Source organism: Peromyscus leucopus, chromosome 4 (genome assembly GCF_004664715.2).
Source record: "Peromyscus leucopus breed LL Stock chromosome 4, UCI_PerLeu_2.1, whole genome shotgun sequence".
NCBI lineage: Eukaryota > Metazoa > Chordata > Mammalia > Rodentia > Cricetidae > Peromyscus > Peromyscus leucopus.
In genome coordinates this window covers 19,871,349-19,888,380 of record NC_051066.1, presented here as the reverse complement: position 1 = coordinate 19,888,380, position 17,032 = coordinate 19,871,349, and the positions used below count along the sequence as shown (strand labels likewise).

General features: G+C 37.1%; 1 protein-coding gene across 5 annotated transcripts in view; it reads left to right on the top strand.

The window, feature by feature from the left end:
- Lrp1b (LDL receptor related protein 1B) overlaps positions 1–17,032 on the top strand; it is a 1,927,307-nt gene that overhangs the window by 646,092 nt on the left and 1,264,183 nt on the right. For all 5 annotated transcript variants that reach the window (XM_037205578.1, XM_028868856.2, XM_037205579.1 and 2 more), the window contains exon 3: positions 8,671–8,808. In XM_037205578.1, coding sequence (XP_037061473.1) covers positions 8,671–8,808 — 138 coding nt within the window. The remainder of the gene's footprint in view (positions 1–8,670; positions 8,809–17,032) is intronic.

The following is a 17,032-nucleotide window of genomic DNA, read 5'->3' as shown; positions in this document are numbered from 1 at the left end:
ACATAGTACATCAGAACTAACTCCACCATTCCATTTGCACCTTTCACAATTTTCAAATGTAAATACTATCATTATTTCTATTTTTCAGTGAGGTAAGTGTGGTACTAAGTTTAGATGACTACTCAGTAGCTATAAAAACAAATGACATCAAAACAACCAACAGTCCAATTGAGAAATGGGCTTTAGAACTAAACAGAGAATTCTCAACAGAGGAAACCCAAATGGCTGAAAGACATTTAAGGAATTGCTCAACATCCCTAATTATCAGGGAAATGCAAATCAAAACAACTCTGAGATACCACCTTACGCCTGTCCGAGTGGCTAAGATCAAAAACACTGAAGACACTTTATGCTGGAGAGGATGTGGAACTAGGGGAACTCTCCTCCACTGCTGGTGGGAATGCAAGCTTGTACAACCACTTTGGAAATCAATATGGTGCTTTCTTAGAAAATTGGGAATCAGTCTCCCCCAAGATCCGCTATACCACTCCTAGGCATATACCCAAGAAATGCTCAATCATACCACAAGAGCACTTGCTCAGCTATGTTCATATCAGCATTGTTTGTAATAGCCCAAACCTGGAAACAACCTAGATGCCCTTCAACTGAAGAATGGATAAATAAATTGTGGCACATACACACAATGGAATACTACTCAGCAGAGAAAAACAATGACATCATACGGTTTGCAGGCAAATGGATGGATCTAGAAAAAATCATCCTGAGTGAGGTAACCCAGACTCAGAAAGACAAATATGGTATGTACTCACTCATAGGAAGATGCTAGATGTGGAACAAGGATGACTGGACTGCTACTCACGTCACCAGTGAGGCTACCTGGAAATCGGGACCCCAAAAAAGACACGGAAAAATGGATGAGATCTACATGAACAGCCTGGTCATGAGTGGGAACAATGAAGAACGACGGTTGAGGGAAAGAGAGTGGGAGATCCTAGCTGGATCAAGAAAAGAGAGGGAGAACAAGGAATAGGAGATCATGGTAAATGAAGACCACATGAGAAGGGGAGGAAGCAGAGAGCTAGGGAGGCCCACGGGGATCCACAAATATACCCCTGCAAAAGACTGCTGGCAATGGTCGAGAGACGGCAGGAACTGACCTACTCTGGTGATGGGATGGCCAGACACCCTGATAGTTGTGCCATAAACCCCATCCAAGGACTGAGGAATCTGGATGCAGACATCCACGGCTGGGCCCCTGGTGGAGCACTGGGAGTCTAATTAGTGAGAAAGAAGAGGGTTTATATGAGCGAGAATTGTTGAAGCCAAGGTTGGATAAAGCACAGGGACAAATAACCAAATGAATGGAAGCACAGGATCTATGAACCAAAGACTGAGGGGCCCCCAACTGGATCAGGCCCCCTGAATGGGTGAGACAGTCATTTGGCTTGATCTGTTTGGGAGGCAGCTGTGCGTTGGGGCCGGGTCCTGGGCTCATTGCATGAGTTGGCTGTTTGAAACCTGGGACTTATACAGGGATGCTTGGCTCGGTCTGGGAGGGGGGGACTGGACCTGCCTGGACTGAGTCTACCAGGTCGACCCCGGTCCTCGGGGAGACCTTGATCTGGAGGAGGTGGGAATGGGGAGTGGGTTGGGGAGAGGGGGAGGGGGGCGAGAGGGGGAGAACAGGGGAATCTGTGGCTATTATGTTGAACTGAATGGTGTTGTAAAATAAATTAAAAAAAAAAAACAAGAAAAAAATGCAAGTGTTGGTCTTCAAATTGAATGCTCTTTCCACTGTGTTACACAGCTTTTCATAAAGTAAAAGTGAGGCTGGGGCCAAGGTTTGACTTTACATTAAAGGATTGTGTGGGGCACAGGAAAAGTTGAAGGTTTTCATTCTAGATGATGGCATTGCATAAAGGAAACTCCAGAAGTGAGAGTAAACATGATGTGTAACGGGAGTTAACGGGGCCCTGAATGAAGCATTATCTAAATCTCAATATTATTTGTAAGCAATGCCCATTACATTTCAATTAAATAGTGAATGCAAGCTGTTGCTAGAGGACTTCTCTCCAGGTTCCACCAAGTCCCGCAGTCCCACAATCCATGTATAAAATAATCACTCAGATGCTTATATTACCATAAACTGTATGGCCGTGGCAGGCTTCTTGCTAACTGTTCTTATATCTTAAATTAACCCATTTCTATAAATCTTAACCTTGCCATGTCGCTTGTGGCTTACCAGCGTCTTTACATGTTGCTTGTCCTGGCAGTGGCTGCAGTGTCTCTCCCCCTTCTTCCTGTTTCCCCAATTCTCCTCTCTCCTTGTCCCACCTATACTTCCTGTCTGGTCACTGGCCATCAGTGTTTTATTTATATAGAGCGATATCCACAGCAGCAAGCCATGGCATTTTGTTTAGAATTGGCCAGAAATTAAGAATCATTATAAGTTGAAAATAGTCATAGGTTGATATTTCTATTAGTGGAAATTTGTCAATTAATTGTGTTAGTGGGAGAAAAGTTTAAGCTTTTGTATGTCAGAAAAAGAATAGAAATCAGCTATGTTCTTTCAAGCAACTGAACATCAAGTGCACATTGAGTGTCAGGCTGTGTCAACAGATTGTATCATGAAGATGAAAAAGAAATAATCACTAAGACCAGATATCTTACAGTCTGATGCTAAAGAAAATGCTTGAAAATAATAGTCATGGAACAATTCAGAGTGATAGACTATAGTGCAGAGTAGCATGGAAAATCTTTCAGGAAATAATAATGGTTGTGCACCACTGAAAAGCCTGCTTTCTAGGTTGATGATGTTTGGGTATAGGAAGACGTGTGAAATAGACGTGAACTACATGTAGATATGCTGGGGGTGGGGAATGAAGAAAAAAAATGCAAAGTAATGTGATTGGGTCCAAGAGGCAGGAGATAGAAATGTAGAGTATGGATTTAAACAGGAAACCAGGGACGTTTCTGAAGGAATTTGGATTGCTCTGGTTCACTGTGAACAAAACTCCAATTTAGCATTTAGTTTTATGATTTACTAATTGAGGATATTCCATAAATAATGCATACTATGTCATGTTGGGCATAATTTCAGTTCCCATAAGGATGACCATTTTCCTTTTTGTACTAGACCTTTTGTTTCGCTTAACTCTTACAAGTTAAACTTTATTCTGCTAATAAAAAATAATCAACAGAATGCAGAGAGTAGAGCAATGCCAGACAACAGGCATGTAGCATTTCCAATCTAAACTCTGAAAAATATGTTCAACTGTGTATTTTTTTAAGATTTATTTATTTATTACATATACAGTGTTCGGCCTGCATGTATGCTTGCAGGCCAGAAGAGGGCACTAGATCTCATTACAGATGGTTGTGAGCCACCATGTGGGTGCTGGGAATTGAACTCAGGACCTCTGGAAGAGCAGCCAGTGCTCTTAACCTCTGAGCCATTTCTCCAGCCCAACTGTGCATTTTTAAAAGTAGACAACAAGGCTGCTATTTTAAAAATACTCACTTAGCAATGTTGTCTTTATTATTGTGTACAAGTTAAGAAGATTTAATTGGATTTCAGAAGGAGGACTTAGGACCGCTACAGGTATGCATAGGAAAGACAATAGGAGTGATTCTTGATAGGACAAGGAGCAGAAAGTGGGCAGTGACATCAGCCTGCAGGGAGAGCTTCGCATTGGGTACTGATCTGCTTCTGTGGTAACATTTGTCTCTCCAACTAATCACAAAACAAAGTCAATATCTTCAGTAGGACAAAACGTTTCACAGGGCTTCTGTCTTTTCTTACACCTAATTACTGAACAGAGAAAATGTTTTGTACATATTCAAAACACAATTTAGCTTTAAAAAATATACAAAAGAATCACATCAGTCTAGGAGGTTTGTTTGTAAAGCAACAAATTTTTAGTTTTAAAAATGAAGTCTATATCAACTAATTGGGCAAAGTATATAATTTCAAGAACAAATACTATTTGGGAGTATTGCTATAATACAAATCTTATTAAGGAGGAATATATTTCTAACTGTTGTATTTAAAAATATTATTGTAGTACTTAGTAGGCTAAAATTAGCTTTAGTGTTTAGACTAAAAAAAATCTATGTGATGAAAATTCTTTTTGTATTTTTTGAAATTTCTAGTGTTTTCCTTGTTCGACATCCCATCCAAACATTTTTAACTCTTCATGATTCAGCAACTGCAAAAGCAGTGCCAGATGTATTAATATCCTGGAGACTTCAAACAGGTCCTTTATTATATGATGTTGATGGGTCACTTAAGGTTGTATTGCATATCTCAGCAATGCACCCAGCATTCATTGCCACATGCTTTTATTTCACACAGGTAGATGAGTGGAAGCTATGATTATACTGCTTTTTCTCTTCCTTAAGAGGTAGGATGAAGAGAGCATCATGGGATTATTTTTACTCACATTAACACAGAGCATCAGGAATGAATTTACCACAATATGTGACATGTCCATATTGCCTACCTTCAAGGAGGATTTTGTTTGAAGAATGTATTGCTGTATGTCACTTAATTTTCAAGATGTACTTTTATAACTATTGACAATAGATATTTAAATTGCTTCATAAATTTAAGTGAATTTGTTTCATATTAATCTTACAAATATTACTTGAAATATTTAGAAAATCAATGCTTTACTTCCCTTTATGTACCTGTTTAGGTGCCCATACCTTCTCAAAGGAATATATATATATAATGTCTGTGCACTATATATATGTATGTATATACATATGTGTGTGTGTATTTTACTCTGTTCCAATTAAATAATTCTCACATTCATCAAAGGATTTAAGATATTATTTCACCATTGTGTGCTTAACTCTCAAAGTGGAGGAGCATTTCTACAAAGAACCTCTGTTTTGATATGACTGTCTTAATGTACTTTAGTATAAAAGTCTTAGAAGGGTGGAAGGCTAGCCAGCCAAACTCTCGTTTCCATGGTAACAGTGTAAAGGAAGCAAGAGTGAAGACACCCCAAGCTGGTGTACAAGGAAAACACACATTTCCCTGCCTCTGAACAGCTTCTCTCTTGATCCTGTATGTTAGTGCTAAGAGTCTTATAGTTCTATATATTGTTTTTCAATAATCAAGATACGTCTCTCTTTTTGCAATGCTGAATGATGAGCCTTACTTCTGGAGCCAAGTGTGCCTTTATTTGCTGCATTCTTCTTTAGTTCCATGGCTATCTTAAAATAGATGGTCACACTTTCATTGCCCTACTTAGGCTTTACTTTTCATTGAACAATTGCTATTTTTTTTTTAATTTTATGATTCTGTTTATCCAAATAGCCTAAGCTTAACAAAGAAGAGACAAGGGGGCCAGGCATACATTCTTAAGCACGACTATGCCTTAGGTAAGGAGAGGCATTCTCTGAGCCAGTGGTTCAACTTTCCCAATGCTTTGACCAATCAATACAGTTCTCCATGTTGTGGTGACTCCCCAATTACAAAATCCTTCCTGTTGCTGTTTTACATCTTCAGTTTTGCTGGTGTTTTCTCAATGCAAACAACCAACATGCAGGTGGTTCCAGGCTTCTCCTGTAAAAATGCCTTTCAGCGACCCCCAACCCCATAGTGGAGACTCATGGATTGAGAAGCTGCTCCAAATCCTTTGCCAGGTTGCTTAGGTCATTGTCTTGCTGCATCATAAGATAAGAATATCCTAGTTTCTAGTGTTAAGCATTTTGTACTAATAGCTGTGGCCTTAATTGTTTTTTAACACTTTATTTATTTTAAGGTCAAATTTTTTTTTTATAAAACTCAAAAACTTCTTTTTTTAACTGAAATTTTTCTTTATTAAGAAATTTTCTACTCACTCTACATACCACCCACACATCCCACCTCCTCCCTCCTCCCATCTCCCTGCCCTCCCTCACAAGCCACTCCTCATCCCCACATCCCCCAAATCAAGGTCTCCCATGGGGAGTCAGCAGAGCCCAGTACACTGAGCCTAGGCAGTTCCAAGCCCCTCCCCACTGTACCAAGGCTATGCAAGGCGTCACACCACAGGCACCGGATTCCCATAAGCCTGCCCATGCACCAGGGATGGATCCTGATCCCCTTGCCTGGGTGTTCCCCAAACAGTTCGAGCCAAACAACCATCTTCCGTATCCAAAGGGCCTAGTCTAGTCCCCTGGGGGCTTCATGGCCACTAGTGTACAGTTCATGGGCCGGTCATCTCTGCACTTCTTCCCTTCATGATCTCAATGTTCCCTGCCTACAAAATCCCTCCTCTCTCTCAGCGATTGTATTCCCAGAGCTCAGCCTGGCCCCTGGCCATGGATCTCTGCATCTGCCTCCATCAGTCACTGGACAAAGGCTCTATGATGATAGTTAGGGTATTCGCTAGACCGGTCACCAGAGTAGACCAGTCCAGGCACCCTCTGGACCACTGTCAGCAGTCCAAGGTGGTGTCATCCTTGTGGGTTCATTAGAGCCTCCCCAGCACCCTACCTCTTCCTTTTCCCATGATGTCCTCATCTATCATGGTATCTCCCTCCCTGCTCTCCCACTCTGCCCCTGTTTCAGCTTGACCCTTGCATTTTCCTATGTTCTCATTACCCACTCCTCGCCCTCTGCCACCCCACCCCCCCACACCCAGTCCGCTCATGTAGATCTCATCCACTTCTCCTTCGCTGGGTCATCCATGTGTCCCTCCTGGAGTCTTTCCCTGTTAGCTAGCCTCTCTAGACCTGTGGGTTGTAGTCTGGCCATCCCTTCCCTCACAACTGGTAATAGTTACTATTTTTTAATTACTAATTCATTTATATTTTCTTACTATAAAAATTTTTAAAACCTCCCTAAATTATATACTCATTAGGAATTACACAAATATCACTATACACCACTAGCCTAAAGGCCAGTTTGATATTTACGGCTAATTTTAAATTTTAAAGAAAAACAATTTTCAAGAGTAACTTTATAACTGTTAACCACATATATTTATAGCTTCATAATTTTTATTTTAAGTTAATTTGTGTTATGTTAACCTTATAATTATTACGTAGAATACTTTGAAAATCAATGTTTCATTTACCTTCATTAATCTGTTCTGAACTCAAATACATTTGTTTTTAGGAATAGAGATATATCCATACACAGACAGTTGAAACAAAGAGATAGTTACAGAAACAGTGATTACTCAAGTTAATTAATTATTACAAGAAAATATATTTCACATTTAGCAATAGCTATATTACAAATTAGTAAACTTATATGAAAGAAATGATATAAATATATTTCAGAATTGCACAGAAACCTGTTAGTGGCAACATTTCAACTAATGTACAATATATTATTTCTTCAATAATTTGGTACAATGTGTTTTGATAATATTCATCTCCCTTCCAATTCCGTTGAGATCCATTCCCCTTCCCTGCTTACCCAATACTGTGTCCAATTTATCTTGCTCCTATATTTGTGGCTAAGTGGTCTTCCACTGGAGAATCGTCAACTTTCTATGGCCATACCTTTAAATAGAACTGACTCTGCTTATCCTAGTGGCTATCAGTTGTGAGTAGTTCGATGACTAAGTGTGGAAATTCATGTCCAACAGCCTTCTCCATGCTGCAATTAGCTCTGGTTTAAGTTTGCATGGGTCTTGTGCATGCCATCATAGTACTGTGAGTTCACAAGTGCAGTTGTGGTCCTGTTGTGTCTGGGAGACTGTTTTCTTGTAGTCACTCACCATCTTTGTATTTGACACTCTTTCTGCTTCCTCTTCAACTATGACTCCCGAGCCTTCGGAGAAAGAAATGTGATATAGATGCCCCACTTAAGACTGAGCATTTCATAGTCTCTTATTTTTTGCACCGTGCCAAGTGTGAGTCTCTGTGTTAATAATCATTTAATGACAAAAAAAAATACCTTTTAGGAGTACTGAGAGCTGTATTAATCTATAGGTGTAAGGATTAGTCATTAGGAGTCATTTTTTATGTAAGCCAAGATGCGAATGTTTGGAGGTAAATAGGTTTTGTTTTTGTTTTTTGTTTTTTGTTTAGTGAAATGAATCACATAGACCTCTAATTCATACTTGATAAGGATTTAAAGGTACATTTAATGTGTAATGCATTTTTTCTTTTTGTTTTCTTATTCTATAAAAGCATCCTCTTCTGCACTTTTCATCATTTCACGTGACCCTGGTTATTTCTTTGTTATTACTTTGTCTCATCTAAGTGGTGAAAGTACAATGTGACTGTGTCAGCGTTCCTTGTTAAAAGTTTACAACACAAAAGAAGGCATTTATAAAGGACAGCTCTCACTGTTAGAACATTACTTGCTTAACTATTATAATAGCTCTCATTCGGTACTCAAATTAAATCTATGATGATGTTCTGAGGGAAAAAATGTCATTAGCCACATTTCAGAGTTCTGAAGAAGTTTGACATCCTCACCAAATTTATCTGGGAATAAGAGATAGAGAAAACCAGTCCTCAGGCTTGCAATCCATGCCGTTTTAATGGTAGAGAAGCATATTTATGTTTCAATGAATTATTTGAAAAAAAATGTACACAATTTCATGTGCTATAAACCTTTTAAAATGATTATTTGAAGTCAGAGCTGAGCTCTGGTGGTGGTGTCTGCAGTTCTGTTTTCTAATTAAAGCTATTATTTTTTTGCACTCAGAAAAAAATAAAGCTAAAACACAGACTTTTCTTTCCTCTCACCTATAGGTCCCAAGGAGGTGGAGATCAAGTGCCCTTTGAACCACATTGCCTGTCGTGGAGCCAGCACATGTGTCCATTTGTCACAACTGTGCAATGGGGTGTTAGACTGCCCCAACAGCTTTGACGAGGGAGTGCACTGCCAGGGTGAGTCTGTTATGGGACAACAGAATTGAAATATTCAACTGTGTATAGTCATAAAAGTTCAAAGAGAAGTCTAACCGTCCTCTTTCAACTGTAGATGTAGCTGAGAGAGAGAATAAGTTTTATTTCCAGTCTCTCAGCATAAAGTTCAAAGGTATAATTACCACAGTTTCTTGAAAAACATGTTAACAAACACACACCCAGACTTGGAAACTGAGATTTAAAAACACTACCTCACATAAAATTGTTCTTTTGAGCAAAGGAGAACGAGGAGTCATTATCACAGTAGACTGACAACCCACAAGTCTGTTTATTCCATCTTTGTCTTAAACAAAATATTAGCAGAAACACTCCTACAATTTTATATTCAAATCCATGTGCTCATGGGAAGCATTTTCTTTAATACTAGTTCTGTCCTACTACACTATTATTCTTGCAATTTTAATGTGTTTTTAAATATCAGACTATAATTTCTTCAAAGATATGAGAGAAAAATTGAAATAAAGAGAAAGTAAAACGTAAGAGGATCAGGGACATTCTAAAACCTGGGGGTGGGTTACAGGGAATGAAATATGAGACTAAGAAGCATAAGAGCCCTGTGCAGTTCTGGGGCATCAGGCCAGCCCAGAGTAAAAGAAGAAACCTCCCGCACCTGTCTGTCCCTATTCTTAATTGCCCTACCCTAGTTGAGAGAACACAAGCCAGGTCCAGGGCAGGCTGTGGATGCCTTTACCTTGTTCCAAATCTCATATTCTTTGTCCTTCTATGTTAGTACCAGCCCCCTCCCCCCAGTTTTCGGGAACATGGCTGTCCACCATCTGGTAGGAAGCAACGCACGGAGGCCGATGGCAGCTGTGAGGTGACACCATTTCTTTTGCTGCTCTACATCCATTCCTTGCGGATCAGTCAAAAGGAAATGCCAGAGACCCTGGGTAGGGATAGAAAGGAGAAAAACAAACACGAAGGGACCTTTAAACACGGGTGAAGCTTTGTAAACAGATTGCACTGACAGAGAGCTTGGTTGAAAGATGGCCCAGGAAAGGAAGAACAGGATCAAACCTCTCCACAATAGGTCACTGAAGTCAGGATGTAAGCAAGAATATGGCCCTTATGTTAGAGTTAGCAAGACACATGGAATAGAGGAGGTTTTAGAAAACTGAAGAGACAGGGTTGGATAGATGGATTAGTGGCTAAGAATGCTTTCTACTCTTGGAGAGGATGTGAGTTCAGTTTCCAGCGCATATGTTAGGGAGTTCATAGCTTCCTGTAACTCCAGCTCCAGGCAATTTAATGGCAGATGTTTGGATCCACACATTTATATATGTAAACACACACATGACGGGAAATATAATACAGTAAAAGTGGAGAGGCAGAGATGTAGGAAAAGACACAAGCCATTAAATTTCTAGTTGTCCCAGAGGAACTTACTATCTACATCTCTTTGGAATGTTCACACTTAGGGACTCCGTTTTAGATGGGTGGACTCAGACACAATAAACAATGCAGATAAACTTGGATTTTCTGTTTCTGTCAGAACAAGGTTCTCCCGGATGCCTCTCTGTGATGTATTATATAGAATAGTGGGATCAAGGCTAAAAGATATGCCGTTCTAGACTGAGTGGCTAAAAGTATTTTTCATAGAGAAGATAAATTCAGAGCCATCTGTAACTGATTGTTCTCCGAGACATGGACAAAAAACATCAGAGAATGTTAGATTTTTATAATGTATGTGGTGTGTCTTAAAGAGGCAAAAGTGGCTATTTGTCAGCACAATGGCTCTGCATGAAGGAAGTTTCTTTTCCCACACTCAAGAGTGTTTTCCTCTCCCTTGCTCATTACTGATAAATACATAGTTTCTAAAAGATTTCCAAGCACAATTCCTATCAAGCATTTAGGGACCTTTCTGCTATAGACACAAAATAAAAGAAGTAGCTGAGTACAGTGTGTGTTGCTGTGTTGAGCACTTCCTTCTGAATTACTTCTCCTAACATTGCCGTCTTAAAAAAAAAAAAAAAAAAAAAAATGCTTGTTGCTTTCAGAACATGTACTCTAATTTAAATAATTACACACAAAGCCTCAGCCATGACTCACAAATGAATTTGGCTCTTTCTTCTAATAAATGATTCAAAGTACATTTGGTAGGATATTTGTAGTCTTTATGAAAATTAATAATAAGTAAAGCTTAGAGATTTGAACATTATGTTCTGGTCTTGGGAATGCTTTTGTGTTTAGTGAATTGTTTTCTGAATGTTTCCTGGTGAAATCAATTCCTTTCTAGTCAAAATAATGAAAAAATATCTATTATTAATGATTTTTCTGTAACACAGATATTTTAATCTCCATAATTTGGTTCCAATTGATGGAAAAATGGATTTTTATATGAGTATAGTTATATACAGGAATTTTCTTGTAAAATATTTAACAATAAGCACTGGTAAAATAACCACATTATATTTTCAAAATTTCATTTCTTCCTACACAGTATTTCAAAGTAGTAGCAATAGTTGCCTATCTAAAGTGTAGGAGTAATAAAAGGCATGTATTAAAGTTTGAGACCTGTATTCAGGCACAGAAAGTGCTAGAAGGAACTGACAGAGATCAGACCATAGCATATATAAAAATGCAATCTTAAGTTTGACCTTCTTAGGATAATTGATTATGTCCACATTTTGGGTGGGCATTTGAAAGAGGAATTCTTTACAATTCTAGCCCGACTTAGACTACATTAGCTGCACAAGCAGGCAATGCATGTGGATCCAAGTAGGGGTGGCATTCTCCAGTCATAATCGGCTCCTATTCTGTTAAAATATCAACACTCTATAAATCACTGAGGAAAATTCATCTAATTTCCATGTCACTAGAAAAACATAACTATGTAATCCATATAGTTTCATTTCATCAAATAGTTAAGGTCTTTCTAAACCCAAGAAGATTAAATAGCTAAGGAGTTGAAATCCTTAAGAAATGAAAAGTTTTGACAAGAAATAATTACCTCCCAAGCACAGTGTATGCACAGAAATGCCACACAAGTCTTTTGCAAGTTTTCACTTTTTTTCTGATCCTGTTTCTAGGTACTTTGGGCCTACTCTACACATAATTAGTGTATTTATCCAGAAATACATGAAAATGTTCTTTTATATGAACATTTATTTCATTGAAATAATAGCATTGATTTTTAATTAGACCAGATCCTTACTTATGCTGGGATTCAACCTAGATGATTCCTTCATCATCAATCTCTTGTCAAGAATTCAAATACATTGACTATAAAGACTAAACAGAACATTTAAAATAGATAGCATAGCGGTCTTTTTATCTTTTGTTTTATTATCCACAGAAATTAAGTCTTATGATAAAGTGTTTTTAAAACATCCTGGAGAGATTTGTAACCAAGAAATTCTTTCAGAATAGAACAAGGGAAATGGTAGCTTTTATTTTTTATAATGATTTACTATTGGTAAAGTGCTTAAGTGTCATATATATGTCAAATTCCTAAAGCAGAATTAATATAAAAATAATATAAAAATAAAAAATAAGCCCAAATACTCTGTTCTTATATTTCAGAGTGGAAAATTTTATCTTGGTTTGTTGTTTTATCAGCCATTTTTTAAACAGGTTTAGTTTTAGGACAAGTGTTATATACAGACCAGGGCAGTTTAGAGCTAAGGTTAGGATTAAGTCTGTTGCTAGGGTTAGAACTGAGGCTAGAGTTATGATAAGGGCTGAGGTTGTGGTTGGGATAAGTGCTAAGCTTAGAGATAGGGTTAGGAGTAGGTTTACAATTGGGTTATGGTTACTGAAGGCTGGGGCTGCAGCTAAGTTAGCATTCTCAGTAATTCTAACCCTAACTTCTAACTGTTAAGATTTAGTTTAAACCTACTAGAAAGGATGGGATGCAGGGTAGTAAGGAGGGAGATAAGAGAGAGGACAGGAAGAAACTAAGACATTCAAGTTATTTTTATCTCCACTCTTCTATCAGTCTATCTTCTACTACCACTTTAACTATTCAAAACAAAAATATGGAATGTAATATGTGGAAATAATACTAGAAAAAACCAAATCACAGCCATTGTGGCTTCTACCATGGGGGATGGAGATAGGAAATCATTATTGTCTCCTCAAGTGACATGAAGCATTCAAAAGCTTTCATACTGCTAGTCATTGTAACAAATTTTAAAAGGCATTATTAATAAAAGGAAAAACCTGGAGCCAGATATTGGGGTGAAGGTTGAAAGATCAGAGAAGCAGAAAAAGCCACAGCCAACCTCACCTTGACAACTCCTCAGCGGATCCTGTTTCCACAAATCCTCAGACTGAAATCCTCTGAGGCCTGAGGGTCTCAAGTGAACTGCTGCTAAAATTATATAAGCTTAAAAGCCTCTAGTTCCTGGGATTAAAGGTGTGTGCCAAAATTGCCAGGCTCTGTTTCTAGTGTGGACTTGAACTCACAGAGATCCAAATGGATTTCTGCCTCCCATGTGATAAGATTAAAGGCGTGTGTGCCACCACTGCCTGGTCTTTATGTTTACTCTAGTGGCTGTTCTGTTCTCTGACTCCCTGATATGTTTTATTAGGACAAACAATATATCCCCTTTTTTTCTAAAATAATAAAAGAAGGTTATAACTAATGTAAGAGAAACTATATAAAATAAGTACAATAAGTATATACAATACATACTGTCAAGTCTAGTCCCTTAACATTTGACAGAGACAGACAAAAATCTCCATTATATATATATATATATATATATATATATATATATCATGGATGTCCAGTCCATTACCACTAACACTTGACAAATTCAGAGAAAAAAAATCATTATTTATCCTATTTTGGTGAGTCCAATACAAAATTTGTATACAATACACAAAAATCCAATCCAATGTAAAATATTTAAAACAAGTACTTCCTTTTTAAAAGTAGATTCAATAATCTTCCTTTTTATTTTATCAAGTCATGGTAACATAGACATAATCACAGAAAAGAGGAGGTAGAGCTACTGGTGTATTTGGGAGCCAGCCTGGTCTACAGAGAAGATTCTATTTCCAAAAGCCTCTAATTAAGCAATCAACAAAGCAACCAAACACAGAGACACAAACAAATAACAAAAAGCCTCTTGTGAAGAAGGAAATGGAGTCTGATTTAAAGACCTGGGCTTGTGTGGTCAGACCACTTCTGGTTCATAAATGTTTTCTGTATTTTGTGCTCAGTTGTGGTAAAGTGGTAAGATTGCTTAAAGTCTGTCTCAAGTTTCTTCTTAGAGATTAATTTTAGCAACTAAATTATATAAAAGGCTATGACATTTGATACCAGTTGATTTCCAGAACAACTTAGTCCCAGAAACAAAAAACCTGGGAAATGGCTCAGCCTGCACAATGTTTGCTGCTGCACAAAGACCTTGCTACACAAGTCCCAGCACCCTGTAAAATGTCAGAGTACAATGATGTATACCTACAGTCTCCACATTGGGAAGGAAAAATTGCAGGATTCACAAGGCTTCCTGGCTAAACAGTCTGACTTAATCAATGATCTTGAAGTTCAAAAGAAGACCCAAAAACAAAAACATAAACTGGAGAATGATTGAGGAAGACATTCACCAATGATGTCTGACCTCCACACTAGTTCACGCACAAGCATGTTACAATCCCTAGAAAGAATAATTTTTTCAATAAATCATCATTTTTATAAATGTCAATTGATCCATAAGATTTGCATATTAAGGAGTTTTGTATTCTTTCACACGTGTACACAATATGTAGTCTTCAAAAGTAGGTAATATTGTATAGACTAGAAAATGATAGATACATGAAATTAGGATTGTATAATATTGAAAACTTAATAGTATATAGCCACTTTGTGCATGGATATACATAGAAACATATGCATATTCATTTATTTATAGAAGTGTACATGCTTATTTTAGAGTTATAGTTCTATAAATACTGTTTAATTTAAAATATGCTTTGATGTTGTTGATGTGGAAAGTGCAGCTCTCACCTGAAATAGAAAAAGAGGCAGTTTTTTCTAGATATAAATTTGAGTGACCATGGCCCTGAAATATTCTATGTTCCCAAGTAAAAGCAGTCTCATGAAATTTTTACAGTAACAAACCAAAGAAGGCATAAATAAAGACATTTTTTAAACACATTGGTGAAAACACCAGAGAGGCATTTGCCCCTGAATGGATGATGCTCTCCTGTAGGCCTCAGATGCCCTCTGATGACATTCATAGAGTTTGGACATGCAGAAGCTAGTGTTCTGCTAAGTTAATAGCTTCCAAAATGTTTTCATCAGCTAGTTATAGGATGTTAGTGCTAACAAAGAGGTACTCAAGAAATAGCTCTTCATAGGACTAAAGCTAGACCAAGATAAGGGAATTGGCTTCTGGACCTGAAGCAACCCAACCTCTCCACAAAACTGAGGTTCTAATCAGTCTTTGTAGATACAGCTTCTTTCTAGGAATTTTCACTGATGATATCCATATTCTGAAAATGTATTTATCAGGTGGGGTTCCTAAGCTAATGGTCTATGTGAAGCAGCATAGTATAAGGTTCAGGAATCAATTTGGCTCTATTTTTCTACCATCTTAGGCCTGTGGATCATCTTAGATCTTTAGGTTCTGCAGAAAGTAAATTTTATTTTTGAAACATATAGCCTAGCTGGCATTCAAATTATACCAATCTATAAAAAAATGTCGACTTTTTGGGACACTTGGCTAGTCACTTAGCTCAGTGCTGGGGAAAGGTTGCTAATTACCTTATACTATAACCCCTAATTCTAAAGGATAATTAAATATTCTTTATTGTTCATCCAGTGGAATTCTTTTTGATAAATTTACATCTTGTATTAATATTGATGCTATATTAAATTGATAATCTCTCTCCAAGCATACCAATCTTGAAGATTATTTAAATAAAAAGTAGTCATTTGTAAAAAAAAAAAACAAAAAACAAAGAAGAAGAAGAAGAAGAAGAAGAAGAAGAAGAAGAAGAAGAAGAAGAAGAAGAAAGATGTATCAATGTAGTAATTGTTTTTAAATGATCTAAAGTAAAAGAGCTGTAGAGATGGCTCAGTTAAGTGAAAGAAGATGACCAGGGTTCAACTTCAGTACCTACATGGGGGTTCACAACCATCAATAATTCCAGATCCATGGCCTCTTTTGACTTCCTCAGGCATCAGGCACACAAAGAGTGCACAAACATACCTGCAACACACTTGCAGGAAAAACATTTATAGCCATTACATCAATTAATTAATTAATTAATTAAATTTTATAAATTTATAAGTTTTTAAATAAAATATATAAATATATAAATATATAAATATTTCATCATATTTTGATTTTCTTATATTTATGTTTATTTATTTGTTTGTATTTTGCATGGTCTTCTACAGCTCCTTTCTGCAATTCTGGGAATTAACCTATGTGCTGTATCAAGTTAGCTACAACCTCAGACCCAAACTAGATCTCTATGCACCAATCATTTCAGATTCCATCTCTCTCTTAAAACAGTATTTTCGAATTAATTATAGTAGCATATTTCTATGTTTTGATTCAGTCTTTACCCTATATAAGAATCCTGATGCATCATATACTTCCAATTGTTGATGAATTGTCTGTATTTTAAATTCTGTTTTAAAATATATAATTAAGAAATACGTCACAGCTACACCAGTGAAATGTATATTGTATTTGTTACTTTATGTCTGTAGTAGTAGAATAAATAATGGCTTTGATGTGGACATCTGGTCCCTGGTTGAAAAACTATTATTATTGGAATTATCCAACCTCATTAGAATTCTTAAAGACTTCCCTAGTGGTTTGATGGAATCCTTGCCCAGTATTTCTGAGGCTCTGCATTTTGATCCTTATATGGAAAATTAGAGATAAAGAGACATATGTGGAAAACAAAATAAACCCAATAAGTCAGCTTTATCATCCTTGCTACTCTTTCCTTAAAAGAAGAGAAATATTAATTTTTCACCATTTTTAAAAGAGTTAACTCATATGAATATTCATAAGCTTTGGGAGCAGTTATTTAACTCTATACTTCTATCATGCATCTCTTCCTGATATGATAGAAAAAAAGTTATAATGTATAGCAACTTATATATGGACAAAAATGAAGTTTTAAAATGTGCTAGTAAAAAAGTGAAGGACTCTCTCTAGCTCCTTCATTAACTTGAGTTAAGCTTTTATTAAGCACGGACAATATTCCAGACATT